At 43.8% G+C, this 19,135-nt stretch overlaps 1 protein-coding gene across 1 annotated transcript in view; it reads left to right on the top strand.

The window, feature by feature from the left end:
• Window positions 1–18,199, top strand: part of GLP2R (glucagon like peptide 2 receptor) — a 972,379-nt gene extending 954,180 nt beyond the window's left edge. Inside the window, exon 13 of the mRNA XM_078654772.1 lies at window positions 17,274–18,199. Coding sequence (XP_078510898.1) covers window positions 17,274–17,597 — 324 coding nt within the window. The 3' untranslated portion in view covers window positions 17,598–18,199. The remainder of the gene's footprint in view (window positions 1–17,273) is intronic.
• The last annotated feature ends 936 nt before the right edge of the window (window positions 18,200–19,135 follow it).

Here is a 19,135-nt window from a genome sequence, read left to right as displayed (position 1 = left end):
GTGGCCAGGGACAGGTCGGCGGAGCGGAGATTCCTGTTGGGGATGTAGAAGGATAGTCTGCTGTTGAGGTAGGCGGGGCCGGTCTTGTGTAGTGCTTTGTGTGCGTGGATCATGAGTTTGAAGGTGATTCTTTTGTTAACGGGGACCCAGTGTAGATCAATCAGGTGGGGGGTGATGTGGTTTCTGCAGGGGACGTCGTGGATTAGGCGAGCGGAGACGTTCTGGATTCTCTGGAGTCTGTTGATGAGTTTGTTTGGGGCTCCGGCGTAGAGGGCGTTACCATAGTCGAGTCGGCTGCTGATGAGGGTGTGGGTGACTGTTTTCCAAGGGTTCATCGGGATCCATCTGTAGATCTTGCGGAGCATACGGACATTGTGGAAGCATGAGGAGGAGACGGCGTTGACTTGGTTGGTCATGCTGAGCGTAGAGTTGATTATGATTCCTAGGTTGCATGCGTGGTTGGTCGGTGTCGGGGGGGCTCCCAGGGAGGGGGGCCACCAAGAGTTGTCCCACGCTGAGGGGTTGGGACCCAGGATGAGGATCTCTGTCTTGTCCGTGTTCAGTTTCAGCCGGCTTGCTTCCATCCAGGCGGCGACGGCCTTCATGCCCTGCTGCAGTTAGGATTTGGCGGTGAGGGGGACCTTGTTGAGGGAGAGGATTAGCTGGGTGTCGTCGGCGGAGGAGATTATGTTGAGGTCGTGTAGTCTGGCGATGTGTGCGAGGGGAGCCATGTAGACGTTGAATAGCGTCGGTCTAAGGTTGGACCCCTGAGGGACGCCGCAGATGGTCTTGGTGGTTCCGGATTGGAACGGGGGCAGGAGGACTCTCTGGGTTCTGTTGGTGAGGAAGGAGGTGGTCCAGTCCAGGGCCTTATCTCGGATGCCTGCGTCGAAGAGGCGAGCGTGGAGGGTGTCGTGGCAGACGGTTTCGAAGGCGGCGGAGAGGTCCAGGAGGATGAGGGCTGCTGTTTTGCCGTTGTCGAGGAGCATTCTGATGTCGTCTGTGGCGGCGATGAGGGCAGTTTCAGTGCTGTGGTTGCTGCGTAAGCCAGACTGGAATGGGTCCAGGATGTTGTTGTCTTCTACGTAGCGGGTGAGTTGGTTGTTGACGGTCTTTTCGATGACTTTCGCTGGGAACGGAAGCAGGGAGATGGGCCGAAAGGTCCTGAGGTCGCTCGGGTCCGCCTTGGGTTTCTTCAGGAGGGCGTTAATCTTGGCGTGCTTCCAGCTCTCAGGGAAGGTGGCAGTTTTCGAAGGAGAGGTTAATGATGCTGCACAGGTGGGGTGTGATGAGGCTGCTGGCTTTGTTGGCGATGTGGTGGGGAGGGTCCGATGGGGCGCCTGAGTGGATGGTGCTCATGGTCTTGATTATGTCTTCGGTGTTGGCCCATGTGGTTGTGGTGGGTGGGAGTGGGTGTCTTCATTGTGGTGGGGTGCGTTGGGTTGATTTGAGTGTCGAAGCTGTTGTGGATGTCGGTGATTTTGTGGTGGAAGAAAGTTGCGAGGGTGTCGCACAGGGCTTGTGACGGCGGGATGTCGTTGGTGCATGAGTTCTTTTACGATGCTGAAGAGTTCTTTGCTGTTGTGTGCGTTGTTGTCGAGGCGGTCTTTGAAGGAGGATCTTTTGGTGGTCCTGATGAGGCGGTGATGGTTGCGAGTGGCATCTTTGAGGGTTGTGTGGTTGGCGGGAGTTCTGTCGCTGAGCCAGATGTTCTCGAGTTTCCGGCAGGCGTGCTTGGAGGTCAGGAGCTCCGGGGCGCCCCAGCTTGCTCGCTGGCTGGTGTTTCTGTCTGTGGGTTGTCGCAGAGGTGCTATGGTGTTGGCGATTTTTCCATCCAGAGTCTGAGGGTGCGGGCTCCATCCTCTGGGTCAGTGGGGCTGGTGGGAGGGTCGGTTGCGAGGTGAGCTTCCAGTATTTCCTTGGTTACTTTGCCCCATCGTCGGCAGGGGATCTGTGGAGTACGATGGTGGGTGATGGATTTCTGGAAGGTGAAGTGGACGCAGCGGTGGTCGGTCCAGGTGAGCTCAGAGTTGTGGTCGTAGGTGATGTGAGGTCTGGAGGAGAAGTTGGCATCGAGCGTGTGGCCAGCCATGTGGGTCAGGGTGGTGACGATCTGTTTCAGTCCGAGGGTGGCGAGGTTGTCGACCAGGGTGGAGGAGTTGCTGTCGTTGTTGTTTTCCAGGTGAAAGTTCAGGTCGCCGAGCAGGATGTAGGACTTACAACTGAAATAAATAAGGAAATTGGGTGTAGCCCAGTTCTACTATGTGTAAAAGTGAGAGCACAAGCACCTTAACACTGGTTAGCAGTGGTAAAGTGTACAGATTCCTAAACCAGCAAAAACAATGTCAGAAAAACAGAAGGGTTGAAGGCAAGAATTTAGAGGAGAACAATGCCAAGGATTCCAAGTTAGCATGTCTGAATAAATGTGATGGTTCCAGCGTACTTTCACAATGTCAAAGATGACAATCCCCAGTTAGTGGGCATGCACAATTAGATATATGACCTGGAACATATGGGGGTTGGATGACCTGTGGAAGGCTCTGCAGGTTCCACAGATATGATTCAGACAAACCACTGACAAAATATCGAAGGTCACAATATCGACCTACAAAAATATTGCAGCAAAAATATCGAAGACAAGAATATCGACATCCAATCTACATTATGGTAAGTACAAAAATATCGAGAAAAAAAATAGTGATGTCAAAAATATTGTGGTTAAAAATATCGTTTTTAATTTAAGTTAAAAAAATAATGTAAAATAAAGTAAATAATACATATATACAAAAGAAACATAGTTACAAATATGTAAAAATGATTATAACTTAGTGATATATAATTTAAAAATACATTAAACATATACATATAATATAAAAACTTACTTATTAATATGTTTTAACACCTTATAAATGGTTTAATTGATTTTTTATCAATTATAAATACATCTATACACATAAAACAATAATATAAATACACATTAAGTAAATATATGTAACAAATTTAAAAAAAACATTTTTTTATCTTTTTAAAATTAATTATACACTACATTAGCTAAAATAATACAAAAAATATTGGATAGCGGAGGAAATAAATTTAGTATTCCAACTCCAGTGACAGCAACAGTAGGGAAAGTATTGGATAGCATAGGTGTAAAAATTACTATTCCCACTCCAGTGAGTGCAACAGTAGGGAAAGTTTTGGGTAGAGTAGGGGTAAAAATTACTATTCCCACTCCTGTGAGTGCAACAGTAGGGAAAGTGATGGATAGCGGAAGAAATAAAATTAGTATTCCAACTCCAGTGACAGCAACAGTAGGGAAAGTGTTGGATAGCGTAGGGGTAAAAATTACTATTCCCACTCCAGTGAGTGCAACAGTAGGGAAAGTGTTGGATAGCGGAGGGGTAAAAATTGCTATTCCCACTCCAGTGAGTGCAACAGTAGGGGAAAGTGTTGGATAGCGGAGGGGTAAATATTACTATTCCCACTCCAGTGAGTGCAACAGTAGGGAAAGTGTTGGATAGCAGAGGGGTAACAATTACTATTCCCACTCCAGTGAGTGCAACAGTAGGGAAAGTGTTGGATAGCGAAGGGGTTAAAATTACTATTCCAACTCCAGTGAGTGTAACAGTGTGGAAAATGTAGGATAGCGTAGGGGTTATATTAACATACTTACCAATTCAATATTTTTTTGTAAAATAAATAACATATTAATAATTATTTAACAAAAATATTATTAATAAATACCTATTAAATTAATATTTACTTAAATAACAATAAATTACTTCCCACACTATTCCCCTATAAACACAAAACGTGCTACACATAAATAATAACACAATTAATGTAATTATCAATTAATAAAAAGTAATTACTAATTAATTATTAATTAGCAATAAATTATTTAACAATAACAATGAATAAAAATTGATAATACATTATTATCATTAATATAATTTGAAATGAACCAATTAAAAAAAATTATTACCAATTAATAATTATTTAACAAATGAATAATCAATAAATAAAACCATATTAATTCATTAATTATATTTACATTACTTCCCACCCTATCCACTAAAAACCCACAACTCACTACACATTAAAAATAACATAATTAGTTTAATTATCAATTAATAAAAGATTATTAACAATTAGTAATTAATTTAAAATAAATTAACAATAATGATAACTACACAATAATATACATTAATTATAATTAATATAATTATACATTAACCAATTAATAAAAATTAATTACCAATCAATACTTAATTAGGAATAAATCAATAATAATAAATAAAAACATATTAATTAATTAGTTATAATTAAATTACTTCCCACCCTACTCCCCTATAAACCCACAACCCGCTCTGATACTAAAACACAAAATTTACTTTAAAAAAATTACTATTTTCTAAACATTTGATACATACATTTAAAAATAATGAAAAATTTTTTTTTAAAGTTAAACATACATATAAAATACATACTAAAATACATCACACTAAAAACAATCAATATTATTTACAACGATATTTTTGCTAACGATATGAATTATTTCGATTTTACTCACTTCGATATTCTGGTCAACGATATTCTTGTCTTCGATATTCTGCCCCTACGATATTAAAAACTAGATATTAGTGTAGGTCGATATTAAAAATTCAATATTTTGACTACACACCGAGTCAGACATTGGTTTTCTGCAGCAGCCCACCTTACCCATTATACTGCATGCCAAGTGGTTGGGTACAAAATATACAATATCTAACTCCTCCTATGCCCAGTGAGTAACTATTATGTTTAGGAAAGGATGTGCACTGTGATCTCTAAAGGTAAACTTGGATATATTCTGAACCATGCGGTGCTGTTGAATAAAACTGTGACACTAGTCTGCATTTAGGTCAAACATTGACAACCCAAAATTCTTTTGTGAGATCTGGCTTAAGGTTTTGCTTGTCATCATCTTGGGGGAGGGTGGTGACTTCAATGTTGTGATTGACTCTGTACATGATAGAACAAGCACAACGTGGTGGCTGCTCCCCCTGGCAGCAATGCAGTTGATTGAGATTATGGTTGACAACACTAGTATTCATGTATGGATGACTTGACACCTGAATGCATAGGAGTGAACATGCATTTCTTCCACCCGCAACTCATAGTCTAAGGTAGATTACTGGCTCACCACAAGCGGCAGTAGCTCATGAGGTTACCACATGAGCATCTGTCCAAAACCCATTCAGCCTATACCTCAGGGCAGTTATAATTAAGGATGTTCGATCTGCACCATGCAGTGTTTACATGGCGTCTTCCCCTGGGACCACTACAAAACTCAATATTTAGAGTACCTATTAGGCTAAAGAACCTAAAATATTTCTCCCTAAAACATCAGTCTCTCAGCAGTGCATGCACACTGTAGGAATCCTTCAAAGTAGCTATTTATGGTGCCACACAACCTGCCATACTAAAAGATAGCTGCAATCGACTTGCCAGGTTAGAGAAGGAACTACTGGCTCTGGAAAAAACATACTACAATGATATAGGCCAAGCTAGATGAATACAGTGAGGTTGCACATAGCTAGCTTAATTACGTAAGCCATGAAGCGAGACCCAGGACATATAAGGAGGGCGAGAGACTGGAAATAACTAAGCCTATTAGGCTGCTGATATTCTGAGGGAATGCTACAGATTCTATTATTGCCTCTATCAGACAAATCTACCCCAAAGGAAGATTAAATCCCGCTTTGACACAATTGAATTAGCCTGCCTAGATAATGCCCATCTGAAATAACTAAACATCCCTAAAGCCACTGAGGAAATAATGCAAGTAATAAGCAGTTTGCCCAGTGATAGAGCACAAGGGCACATGGGCTAATGGTTCAGTTTTATAAAATGTTCATCCACATACTAGCCCCCTGGCTTTTGCCCATTTACAAGGAATCATATGAAACTGGTACCCCCACCGTATGCGCAGAGACTTGTTATTTATCACATTCCTGGAGCCCGATAAACCATAGATAAATGCAATTCTTTTAGTCCTCTTTTGTTAAATAACATCAACAAAGAAATTGTAGCCAAGATCCTTACCAATTGAATACTGCCCCTGTGGCCCAAGATTATTTGTCTAAACCAATTAGGAGGTATACAGAGTTGCTCCAAATCTCACAATCACCGCACAATTGTTGCTTTTCTTCACCAGCTTGAACCACAGTTAAATGCAGTTGTGTTTCTTCTAGACTTTTAGATGCCAGAAAGGCATCTAATTGTCTAATTAGATTGGAAGTACCTCTTCGGGCTGCTGGCATGGCTGGGTTTCAAAAGAGGTTTCATAAATTGGATGAATCTCCTGAATAGTGAATCCTCAGCCGGGGTAATTTGAAACTCCTGTGATTCTTTTCTCTTCCCTCTAGTCTAGAGGGGAGGCCAGTCTCTGTCTGTGGTGGTGCCCTCAAGCTCAGGCCTGCTGTTTCAATTAAGAGGCAGTAGTCAGCTCGGCGGCACCGCCTCATCAACTGACCCGTACAACACGCTTCCGGTCCGGCCTTTGATCCGTGGCGGGCTCGCTGAGGTTTGTGACTTGACACTCTGAAGGTCCTGGAGAGGCGTCGAACTTCGTTTCTGTGTGTTCACGGGGCCCGAGATGCCTGTAGTGCTGGGAACGAGCAGACGAATGAAACTTGAGCAGACGACAGCTGTGGCAGGCTTCGGCCATTGAAGGTCGGCGTGAGAAGCAGTTACAGCTTATCACAGAGCCGCGATTGCACGGGGCTGAAACGCGCGGTCTGGTAGAACAAATAGCAAAGTTGGGCCTGGAACGCACGCAGACGGAGGCTCGCCGACGGCCGGTGCTAATCAAGACATCGCTACCTGCTGGAGGAAAATCTCCGGAGCAGCGTTGCAATGGAGTGAGCGCCAAGCATAAACCCTGGGTGCAGTGAGTGCTGAGGTAAGCCGGCGGTTGTGATAGGGGCGCGGTACAGACGACTGCCTGAAGACTTGCACAGCTCCTGTGGTGATAAAGAGACTGAGTTATCTGGGGGCAGTGTGGCCTGAGGGAGTGGAGAATAGCTGTGAGCACCCCTGTTCCTGTTGGCCACAGCAATAAGTGATGGTGAGTGGACACCTGGAGGGGGACTGACAGCCTGAGTAAAGTTGGGAGGAAAAGCCCTGCTACAAAATTTCGGGGTAACTTACCTTGCTGCTGTTGTGCCCAGGAACCTGCGGCTACCGCCACTGCCATTGCCACCGGGTCGGGACCACATTACCTGGCAGTACCCGCATGCCGCCAGCACGTTGAGAAAACCAGGAGGCGTTTACAAGGATCGCAGGGGCGCGCGTGGATTGGCCCTTCTAAACCCGTCCGAGCCTGGCAGAGACAGGGCAGGGTCACCCCCTTCCATCTTCAGTTGGGGAGCTGCTTCTGATACAGGTACTTTATCTGAAGGAATTCTCCCTGGAACTGTCACTGGAACTGTTACTGGATTTCCTTAAGATTTTCCTGTGAGACACCTATTTGGCGCAAGAGTGGTCATATATATGTACATTTATATACTGTGCCCTATTGACTTTGTGATAAGTTGTCTGGCACTGAGACTTGAGGAGTCACTTTTCTTCGTTAGCTATGCCTGTCAAGCATATCAACTAACAGTATACTTTGATATTTTAACTGATTGCTAACCTGTATTAGTCCAGTGTTAACTCTTTGTGTTTTTTTTGCCTGAGATGTCCCAGTTGGAAATGAGTAGGCGGAAAAAATACGGTGGGGAAAGGAGTGGTTGGAACATTAGATGCTTTCTTAACTAGGGCGGAGGCTGTTCTTGTTGTGAAGAATAATCGTAGTCAGTATTCATGGATTATTCTTTATTGATAACATAACCCCGATTCACAGAGGAGACGCGGACGCAGCCGCCGACCAGCTCTCACCACCCGAACTGCCCCCTAGTGGAGAAGCGTGGCTCAGTGGTTAGAGGCGGCAGACCCGGAATCTGAGATCGACCGCGGACCAGGGTTCGATTCCCCGCCTCGGCGGGTCTCGGGCTCATAAATTCCACGGTCTCGACAATTCTCGCTCCGGTGCCTACTCGACTCACGGGGTCACACTCTGCGACTCTGGGCAATAGCTTGCTTAATCTCCACATCGGCCCCTCGCGGCGGGATGCCTGGCTTTCACCTTGTGGATACCCTGCCGGGGTTTCTCACAGGGGAATACCAGGACGGGTTCCCTAAGCAAGCGCGGAGATGCCCCAGGGTAAGTCCTGCGCTATATAAGTTTCATACATACATACATACATACATACATCAGGAATCCCCACCACAGTTTGAATAATGACACATTAGGCAGAGCGAGGATGCACGAGTGCAGGTTCCTGGCTCGAGACACAACAGTTCTTAATAGTGAAATCGGAGCGCAGGCTATCCCTGGAGCCTGTGATCTCTTACGGAAGGCCCTCCCTTATTCCTGCTACTCCTGATGTCTCATCCCAACCTAACCAGGAGCTGCCACTGGAACAGCGTAGTCAACTACCTATAGACGACTCTATACAGCAGAATGACACAGCCCCATCTATTATATTGGAGCAGGATTCGAGCCGAGCTCCACAAATAGTTAGAATACGAGCACAAAAAGTAAAAGCAAAACCCTTCCGCCCTGCCAATCCCCCAGTTGTAATTAAGAAAACACAGGGGCCTAGGCAGATGAAAAAACATGTGAAGGGCAGTCCAGGGAGTAACAGGGTTGTTGCTCCAGCTAGCGGTGATATTAATCCTGCAAATCCAATTACCCAGATTGATGCCAGGTCAGGGACACCACCTGCGGGCCATTTAGACGGGGACTACTGGGAGCGACTAGAAATCATGCTGACCACCCTAATAGAACCTCTAATTCAGACAATAGGTACGCTCGAAGCCAGGATGTCTAACATAGAAACGTTGATGTTAAAATTCCCTCAAGATAGTGTAACTGTTAATCAAATGAAGCCCAATATTCAAGTCACCAATGAAAGAGCTATATCGGGGCTGGATAGAGACTGGGGTGCTGTTGATGCAAACTTAACTAATAATAGCAGGGCTCCTGATAATAACCGAGCTGACAGTGGTGAGCCAGTAATACCAATTTTTTAGACCCTAGACGGGTAACATCCCGCAGAACTGAATTTACCAGGCCGCAGAAGGACAAGGGTCTTGACGTGAAGTCTCCCCAGGTAGCCAGTCTTCCTACCATTGATCTTCCCTCTGAATCTACCCCATATGTAGCAATCCTGGGGTATGTTCCATCTCTTCCACCAGGGAAAAGTGAAAATGACGGGCAATTACTAAATAAAATAAGATACTGGTTTACACAAAACACTATAGGCAGTGCGAATATATATAAGAACATAATTATGGCACGCAGGGTGAACTGGATCGGGAATTCATGTACACAAGGGACTGGGGATTGTATTATTATCAACTTTGATAACCCCCATACTGCAAGTCGTATCTTCTCAAGGGGCTACAATCTTTCCCTACCAGTGAGTTCTGTAATTAGAATTGTACCTTTGGGTTTCTTTTACAAGCCGTTTATACGTAGGGATACACTGGAAGTAGCCTATGGTGAGCAATATTTTGGAGATGCTAGAACTAGACCCAAACCCATTTACTCACGTAACGCTCCTGATCAACTCCACCCATTGATGGATAGACACTCTGTTGACTATAGCCTGGCTTTAAATAATAGATTTGACACCCTGTCTGTCATGGAGGTTTGTGATTGACTGCGGGATCCTGTTTGTGTTGGCCAGAGTCGGTCGCTGTACCACAGGATCTTAGTGTTGTGGCGGCAATATAGCAGGTTTGGCAACCAGGTTTTAGGATCCTAGATGGATAATTTATGTAAAGCAATTTTTGATAATTTGTCTACAGGAAAGCTGGTCAGTAGACTGCGACCTCTTCCTGGAAGGCTTCAAAGCCTTTTTTTGTCCCAGCTAAACCCTCTTTAAGGGGGAGACCTAAAGGTGGTTTGGTAATCTACATTTCTGTGAAAACAACATGTAAAGTGCAGGCTGTACCATATACACACCCTGGGATTCAAGTGTTAAGGATACAAAAGGGGGTCATTAATTTGGGATTGGCTAATTTTTATAATGCTGTTGTCTCTCCCTATGAGTCTAGCAATGTAACCCCCCTCGGGGATGTAATAACCCATTCCCTGAGTCAAAGTCTACCTAGCCTCATGATCGCCGGATACTTTAATATACATCCCTGTGGCAAGCCGCTAATGTCTTGAATCACCGACATGGGTTGTCCTCGTATGCATGACTTTCATTATGAACATACTATTGATGAAGAGTTATTAAACGCGTTGATTAACGATTTTTTTCTGATCACTACGATGGCTCTAATAGACCCTCGAACAATTTTAACTGTTCCAACATTTAAGGAACACGGGAAGGGATCATTTATTGACTATGTTTTAATTGCATCTTCCTTACATTCTTTAGTTAGCTCCTTTAAGATCACAGAGAGTGAATTTAGTAATCATAACCCGATAACACTCAATGTGACATGCCCCCGAGTCGAACAAATAGGGGCCGCACCAAAACTAGGCTCAATGAGACTTACCGATGGTAAGCGCAGATTAAAGTGGTCACAGCTGAACCCTGAATCAATCGCCGATAGAATTAAAACTGTATGTGGTGACGAATTAACTGTGTGTACCACGGAACAGTCCTCACCAAGGGGGGTGTTGGATGCCTTTCAAACTATTACTGAAAAGGTTGCGGGATGTTATCTGTCCCAGCAAAAGGTCAAATACCGGTTGGTCCGAGATGGTTTGACACTCAATGCTCTAAAGCAGCGAGGCGGCTCAGGGAAGCTCTGGTACAAAAACCAAGAGTGCAGGCGATGTCTCGGCCTGCCGCATGGAATATATACTGGCCATTGAGGCACGAAAGAGATCCTTGAAGGATGAGGCATTGAGGAAGTTGCTGGACCCTGATACTCTCCAAAACAGCGCGAAATTCTGGAGCGTTGTAAATAAATCTCTTTTTGTCCAGGATGGGGGCGGGGGTCATGATTGTTATATAACAGAGGAGGAGTGGGAAGCCCACTTCGAACTTATGTCTGATTGTCCCTTTGTGCAAAATCAGGGAACCCATCATGGTAATCAGGAGGGGATTCTAAGATTTGAGAGTGGTGAGATCCTATCAGGTATAACAGGCCTAACCACTGGAAATGCACCGGGCCCTGATGGGATCCCCCAGACCTTTTCAAGTCGGACCCCACCCTCTTGGCCCCGATTTTGGAGTCTGTTTTTAATGCGGCTGCACTGTATGGATGCCCACAGTCTTGGGCCACCTCCACTATAGTCCCTGTTTTTAAAAAAGGTGGTAGAGGCAGTCCAAACTGTTAGAGACCTATATCCCTCATAGATTCAGTGGTAAAAGTGATGGGTAGGGTCCTTTTGCAAAGATTATCATTTTGGGCCGAGGATAATTCGATACTGTCGGAAGCCCAATATGGGTTTCGCCAGGGAAGGTCCACAGTTGCCCAGTGCCTCGACCTTTTCTTGATTTTGAGTAAATATACAGTTGCTCGTTCAGGGACCATTCACCTTGCCTTCATGGATTTGTCTACGGCTTTTGATTTTGTAAATAGGAACAAGCTATGGCAGTCCATGAAGGCAATGGGTGTGGAGACTAGCATCGTGAACCTTCTTGAGCCTCTACATAAGTCAAAAGAAGCTAATGTTAGGTTTTCACAAGACTTGTGTGTCACAAGGGATTTTAATATAAAGAAGGGAATCCGGCAAGGCTGTATACTGGCTCCCTTCCTATTTAATTTTTATATTAATGAACTAGATAGCGTTTTACAGGCTTTAGGGGCTGATTGTCCTAGGCTAGGTAGGCGAGGGATTCCAGTCCTGTTATATGCGGACGATGCCGTCCTCATATCCAGGACAGAAAGAGGTTTACAATCACTCTTAACTGCCTTTTCATATTTAATGTCAGATAGGGACCTGGCAATCAATAACTTCAAATCATATGTTAGGCAGGTGGGGCAGCCGGTAAAAAAACATTTTCAATTTAGAGTAGGAGACTCTAAAATCCTCTCACAAATGTGTTTTCATACCTAGGGGTCCTCTTCGACAATAAGCTCAACTGGGGTCCATTACTAGGAAAACAAAAGGGGGATGTTCAGAGGGTGAACGCAGCGATCTTTAATTTTGCTTCCAAATTAGGGAAGAAACCCACCGGAGCTATGCTGCAGGTCTACCAGGCTAAAAGCCTGGCCGTCGCCTCATATGGTAGAGAAATATGGGGTCATATGGCGGGAGAATCGCTTCAAACATCGGAAAATGATTTTCTGAAACGGCTCTTGTGTGTTCCTCATGGCACGTCTAACTTAGCGGCCCATGAAGAACTAGGGGTATCGTACTTAAATGATGCACTCTCTCTGTGCTGACTGACTTATTGGCTGAAGTGTTGGCTGAACCCAGACCTCCCCTGACCCATATGATTATAAAGTATTGCATGACACTTGATAACTCATCCCGTATTTTATGGCTGAGGTATATCAAGGAAAATGTTGGCAGGCTAGGGCGGGGAGAAATATTTTCAAATCCTAAATGAATTAATAAGAGAGATGTGGAGGAAATTAAAGCCGCCTTTCTGGCATGTAGGAACCTAGATAGAGAGGCATGGGAGGTACAGAGACCTAGCGTGCGTATGTACATTATGCTTAAAGCAACCCCGGGAGTAGAGCCGTATCTCTTGGGGTCGTTGTCTACGCACGAAAAATTCCTCCTAACCAGGTTTCGGCTGAATCTTTTTCATCTCTTGCTTGCCAGACCCAAATGTTTTACTACTAGCAAAGTGTCAGCTCCCTGTGGCTGCGACAGGGAGTCTCCGCAGGATATGCTGCATTTTATGTTTTTTTGCAAATAGTATGAATTTTATCGTAAATGTTATCTGATTCCTCTTTTAAAAAAAATTTATTTTAGGCAGGTTCGCCCAGCTTTAGTCTATCTTCAACTTCTGAAAGAGGATTGCTTATTCTTTATTGTGGGGTTTTTAAAAGCAACCATCAAATGTAGACTTTATATGGACCAGTAATAGGTGATCCCTTGGTTCCTCTCTTTTTTAATCTTATTCGCTTTTTGACTGTTTTTATACAATGCACTCTCATGTTTTATTGTATTTGTTTGTGTAACTTTTACGGTTTACGTTCGTTTAAATCGAATACAGTTTTATTGATTGATTGATTGAATCCTCAGCCCATATTTGGCAAAATGGATGATATCACCAAACTTCAGCATTACAATAGGTATTTTGGCAGGGATGCCCCTATCACCCATCCTATTTGCAATAGTGATGGAAACACTTGGTACCCGATTGTCAGCATCATGGTTACATGAGGCATATCATGAATAGTATAAAGCCTATTCCACGTGATTGGTTGCGGAAATACGTGCAAATTACACATTCAATTCGCTGTCTGGTGATGGTAAACGTCTATCAAATGCGAACATACATAAAAATCTTGCATGTAATTGACTCATCAAATAACCGCAGACATATGCTGTGTTGTTACAATTATGCAGGTAATTGATCAAAAGCCGCCTGGTGCGGTAAATGACTTGTGAGTGCATGTCAGAGGACTCTTGGTCGCAGTGAGAACCCACTTATAAACATAAGTAGGTCGATTCCGATCCGGTAAAATGCGCTCCGAATCGTCGTACGGAGCGTTTTTTCCCCGTACGAATCGTACCCGTAAACGTCCCGTACGTACGACGAAGTACGATTCGTACCAGGAGCCGAACTCCGTACGAGTCGTACAGGACTCCGTACGACTCAAATCTCCGTACGAGTCTAACTCGGAACCCGCTGTACGTGACATCACTACGGTTCGCGGCTGGTTTTTATGACCCAGCAAGTACGATTCGTGTCGGGTACGCACCGTACGACCCTTTTCCTACGGGAGCCGAAAACAGTCGTAAACGCAGAGTTTGCGCCGAAACAGGTACGAAACGCCCCCCCCCCCCGGGTACGGCACGTACCCCCCCATGATCGCAGGGGTACGTGCCGTACCCCTGTGATCATGCGGGGTACGTGCCGTACACCCAGCGTACATGGGGTACGCACCGTACCCCATGTACGGTGGGTGTACGGCACGTACCCCATGTACGCTGGGTGTACGGCACGTACCCCGCATGATCACAGGGGTACGGCGCGTACCCCTGCGATCATGGGGGGTACGCGCCGTACGGTGTGTAGGTGATCGTGCGCTTTTCCGTACGAATCGACATGTACCGTACGAATCGCGCCCGGGTCGGACGATCGGGATCGGAATCGTCCGGTCGTACGGCGTCCGTACGAGTCGTACGGAAACGGCTCCGGATACGAATCGTACGGACGGGGATTTTACCGGATCGGAATCGACCCCAAACTGTTTGCAAGCTTACACCCTCTGAGACAATACAACGAATAATGTAAAAAAAAACAGTGTACTGGTACTCAGCATTGCAATCTGAAACAAGCGATGCACTGCAGTAAACCAACATAAAACCATGGAAGCCATTAATGCCGGTCAATCCCATATATACGCGTGAGTCAATAGTCTGTGCTAATGATTGGTAACGACCAAATCAGTGTGAGCAAAGATTGTTGATTCTCAGTGGGCTGGATAAGTGACAGATAACAAAGAGCAAAAATATGAGAGGTTGCCCTTGTATGCAATTTATGCAGCTTATGTTGAAACCGTGCGGCAGATCCCCTCTGTATTTTAGCAAAACCCTAATATTCATAAATAAAGTCAAACAGTACAAACAACATAACCGATTGGATAACTGGAAAGGTAGGGTCATGTGAGTTTCCCTTTCGAGTGATAAAGATGCCAGACTTTGCATGTCTGTGAAACGTTTAAGCTCCTTGTTGAAACGGGCCCGCGCTCAACTGAATATTATGTGTGTTAGATTTATTTGAGTAATGTGATTCACCCTTGTTGAAAGATCTACCTGGGTGTAAAAAAAGCCCTTGTAGCTTAGCAAGTGTGAATTCAAGAATGGATGAGCGTCGGTAACACGCCTGTATGTTTCTTAACATTATATCTACTTGCAACTCCTAGAGAGTACATGTGATAATCATGGTGAAATGTCAGGCTGAAAACATGAATGAACATATGAGATATGATAATGGGGATTTTATTAGAACTCTGGGGACAGATTTCCAAGCCCCTTGTGTCATTTTGCGCAACCGTTGCGGCACCTTTTGTGACGCAGCGGCAGTGTAAAAATGCAGCCCATTTACAAAGTGACGCATCTAGGGAGATGCGTCAAGTTGTAAAGCCCTGCGTCACATTATACCAGCATCTGGTATAATGTATGCAGGGTGAGCGTTCCCGCGCAAAAATCCATGAAGCACTGATGCAGTGAAATCTACAAGATTTCAATGCGCCACTTCTAGGATGTCACTGCGTCAAAACCTTACCCCTACTAGGAGCAGGCGTAAGGAGTGATGCAGCACAATGAGGATTGGCCTCCCTATGCATTGCTGGAGATGATTCGGGCTTGCAACATGACTCCAGCAATGCATGGCTTCTGGCACATCTGTCAATCTTTGGGCCATGGTGCGCCGTATTGTAAATACAGCGCAACCATGGTGGCACAAGGGTATTGCAGGGTGGGACAGGGAAACTGGCGCATCTCTACAGATGCTTCACTTTCTTGTAAATCTGCCCCCCTGTGTCGATAACACACCCGTACGTTTCCTAATGTCGTACCTGCTTGTAACTCTTAGAGAGTGCATGTGGTAGGCATTTTAAAATATCACTGTTATTTTGATTTTATTGTGGTGATATGTCAAGTGAAACAACAGTTCTTCAAAAGTATCTGTGAAGATAGTCAATGTCTCAACTAACCGTTGGGACTCAGTATTTTAATAAGGTCTTGATAAAATTACAGTCGACCTGGGCTTTAAGTGGGCCGGGTCCTGCCGTGCTCAGCACCGGCAGTTCTTAAAAGCAGGTGCCGAGACAGGTCCCTACCGAGCTCTCTATTTTTACCTTCAAGGTGGAGGAAAAAAAGGTTAACTCTGCAATAATACCATCCGTCCCTGCTTTTGGTGTAATTTCAAAGAGACTCATTGTTCAGTTTTTTATAGCGCAAACTTGTAACAAACATGAGCATCAGTTACTTTACACAAGGACATAATTATGCTTTGAATTACAGGATGCTGATTGAGCCAACGTGAGGCTCGAACCTGTTTTCTCAGCTCTCAGCTCAAAAGTCCCCACAAGAACGGAAATATTTTCAATATTATATTCAAGGATGTCATAGTTACTTGTTTATCTTATACAATTTACAACCATTGACAAAGCCAGTAGACCTGGCTTGTTGTAGGTGTAAATGTTACTTGTTGTGTAATATATCTGAATGAATGGACAGACCCATCGGAATACAAGTGGGGAAGCACGCTATGCTAAATACAGATTTTAGCTTAACGGTTTTAAGCCACGCCCTTAATTACATCGGCCATGCTCCTATGAGAGACTCCCCCATTTTTTTCATCCTTTAAATCCCTGGTCGACACGGAGCAATGAGTCTTCCACTGTGAGGCATGTTAAACCAACAAGGTTATGCAGACTAATGCATGTGGTATATAAATTACGAAGGCGAAAGAAAGAACTGCCAGCTCAAGGACCCACCGGGGCACTCGGTAATGTGTAGTGATAATTCCTATTATGTACGAAGAGGAGGGCTTCTGTGCTTGTAAATCTGCAGGGTCAGGGTCTGATCAGCTCATAGGGGAGTTTTCTGTCATGCTCTGTGACTGCTGGCCTGGAGTCATGCTGGGTGAATGGTGTTAAACCACTGTAAATGTAGAAATTAACTTTTACACTTAACGCCTTCGATTCTGAAGTTGTGAATCTCAGTACTTCTTTGCATTAAAAAATCAAATCGCATATAAAATAAAAAAGTGTGAGTGTATCAATATCCATGAATACACCTGTGTTAACTTTCTTGGATAACTGTTGCTGAGGTAGTACAGTGAAACGCGTTATGCAGTATTTGCCTTAGCAATTGATTCTAAGGCAATGAATGCACTCTTACCAGAATATAATCTTTAGTGATACGTAATCACAGTTCTTGTCAAACTAGGCCAGACATCTCTACCTTTAACATGGATGGAGATTGTCACATACAGACTGAATCATGGCTTCCTACTGAATCATTGTATTTATTGTCGGCCTGTGTACCACAAATATTACATATCCAATAACATGTTGTCTTCTGACAGGTGAAGGCTGAACTCAGAAAACAGTGGACACTTTTATTATCAAACTATTTTCCATCTGCGGATTGTTTTTTTGGGAAGAAAAGCAGTCGTTTGAAGAAATGCTCAAAAGAAAAAAAGAAATATTTCGATAGCAGCATTTTCTATCTAAAAGTAAAGCGGCCCTCCAGCGTCCAGCTCATACACGTGACTGTGAATGTGGTCTCGGACTCTCAGAACAATGTTCCTGTGCAATATTACAGCAGGAGAAGTTTCTCTGAAAGCAGCGACGGGGGCTTAACTTGTGGCGAGACGACAGAGGAAGTATTTGAGGAAAGTGAAACATAAAAATATGAACTAGTATATTTTAAAGCAATTGCTCATTCTGTTGTACATTGCTTGATTTTAAATACGCTAATACGAAAAATGTGGTAAACGCCAAATCATGTTATTTTGTTGAAATTGATTCCCACAATATATACTATTTTTATAGCAAATTTACTGTCAACATTGTAACTGCAATAATCCTTACCAGATTTCCAGAACTGCAAGTGACGATACATCAATGACTTTCAGTTAGATTAATTAGTTATAAATCTGCGTCCAGTGATTTTCACCACTATTGGACGCAGCTGTCACGTACAACAATTTTCTCTGTTTCCAGGGGGGTCCACACATTGACTGCAACATAATTCGTTTCACTGATACATCAACTAAGAGAATGTATGTCTTCAATTCAGCCGGTAAAGCAATGCTTGTTAGAGACTATCTTTTATGTTTTATATAAGATGTATATCACATGTGGCTTTTGTCGTTGTTTTTGCACCTTGATTCAAAGTTAATTCAGCTCACTTGCTCTTGTAAGAGCTTTACAGGAACGATATCAAACCTCAATTAAATAAAAGGTGGGGTTTATGTCTTTACAGACATAACACCCAGCCTTCACTGAACTTCATGTCTCGTTTCATTTGTTTAGTTTAAAGGTGAAATTAATAGATTTGAAATGTGCTGCTCTGTTTTTAGTAATGGTTTGATTAGAAAATAAACATTTCAATTAGAAATGCAATGAATGTGAGAATGTTTTGTTTTATTTTGTCATACAATTCACTTCAAAGCTCTGACCAGTTTCTGTAGAAATATATTTTACTTCAGTTTTGCATATATCGGGTTTTATTACAAAGACAGAATAGAGGTAGTTCTGTGCCATGAACCAAGTACTTTTGCAATAATTGTAAGGAAACCTGCCAATAGATTTGGAGCCCAATGTGTAAATACATGTTCACAAACCAGGAAGTCCACATTGCACACAGAAATGTCTGCAAAGAGGGATTAAATGTGATTTGTAACCTATGTACAAAGAGGTCACATTTCACATTGTCCATTCGCAGAGGGTTGCAAAGTGACCAGGCCAATTAATATAATTTGGTCAGGTCTTATTATTCTGCTAGCTGCAATTGGCTTGAATGAAGGGATGGTAACCTGCAAGAGACTCTAGCTTTCTGTCCCTGAGCTTACATTATTCATTTGGCAAAATCAGGGCCGGACTGGCTACCGGGCAGTTGTGTGTGCTGCCGAGCAGGGGGATGATTTCTCGGTGGTATGGGCGTATTTCGTTGATAGGGACCTGCGTGCGCTTTGAAAAAAAAAAGCAAAACGAATTTCGTTTTGCATACACAGGTCCCCATCAACGAAAGCATCCCCCTGCTCGGCAGCACACACAACTGCCCGGTAGCCAGTCTGGTCCTGGGCAAAATGGATTTTAAAGTAGCGTTTGCACAAAAAATAAATAGGTAAAGAAAAGGTTTCCCGTTTTGCAGGTCATTGGGAGGATCATGCACTGGTCCCCCATACCAGAAATTGGCCCTCTCAATGCCACAACATGAGTC

Source organism: Lissotriton helveticus, chromosome 7, assembly GCF_964261635.1.
Source record: "Lissotriton helveticus chromosome 7, aLisHel1.1, whole genome shotgun sequence".
Lineage (NCBI taxonomy): Eukaryota > Metazoa > Chordata > Amphibia > Caudata > Salamandridae > Lissotriton > Lissotriton helveticus.
This window is presented reverse-complemented; position numbering and strand designations above follow the sequence as displayed.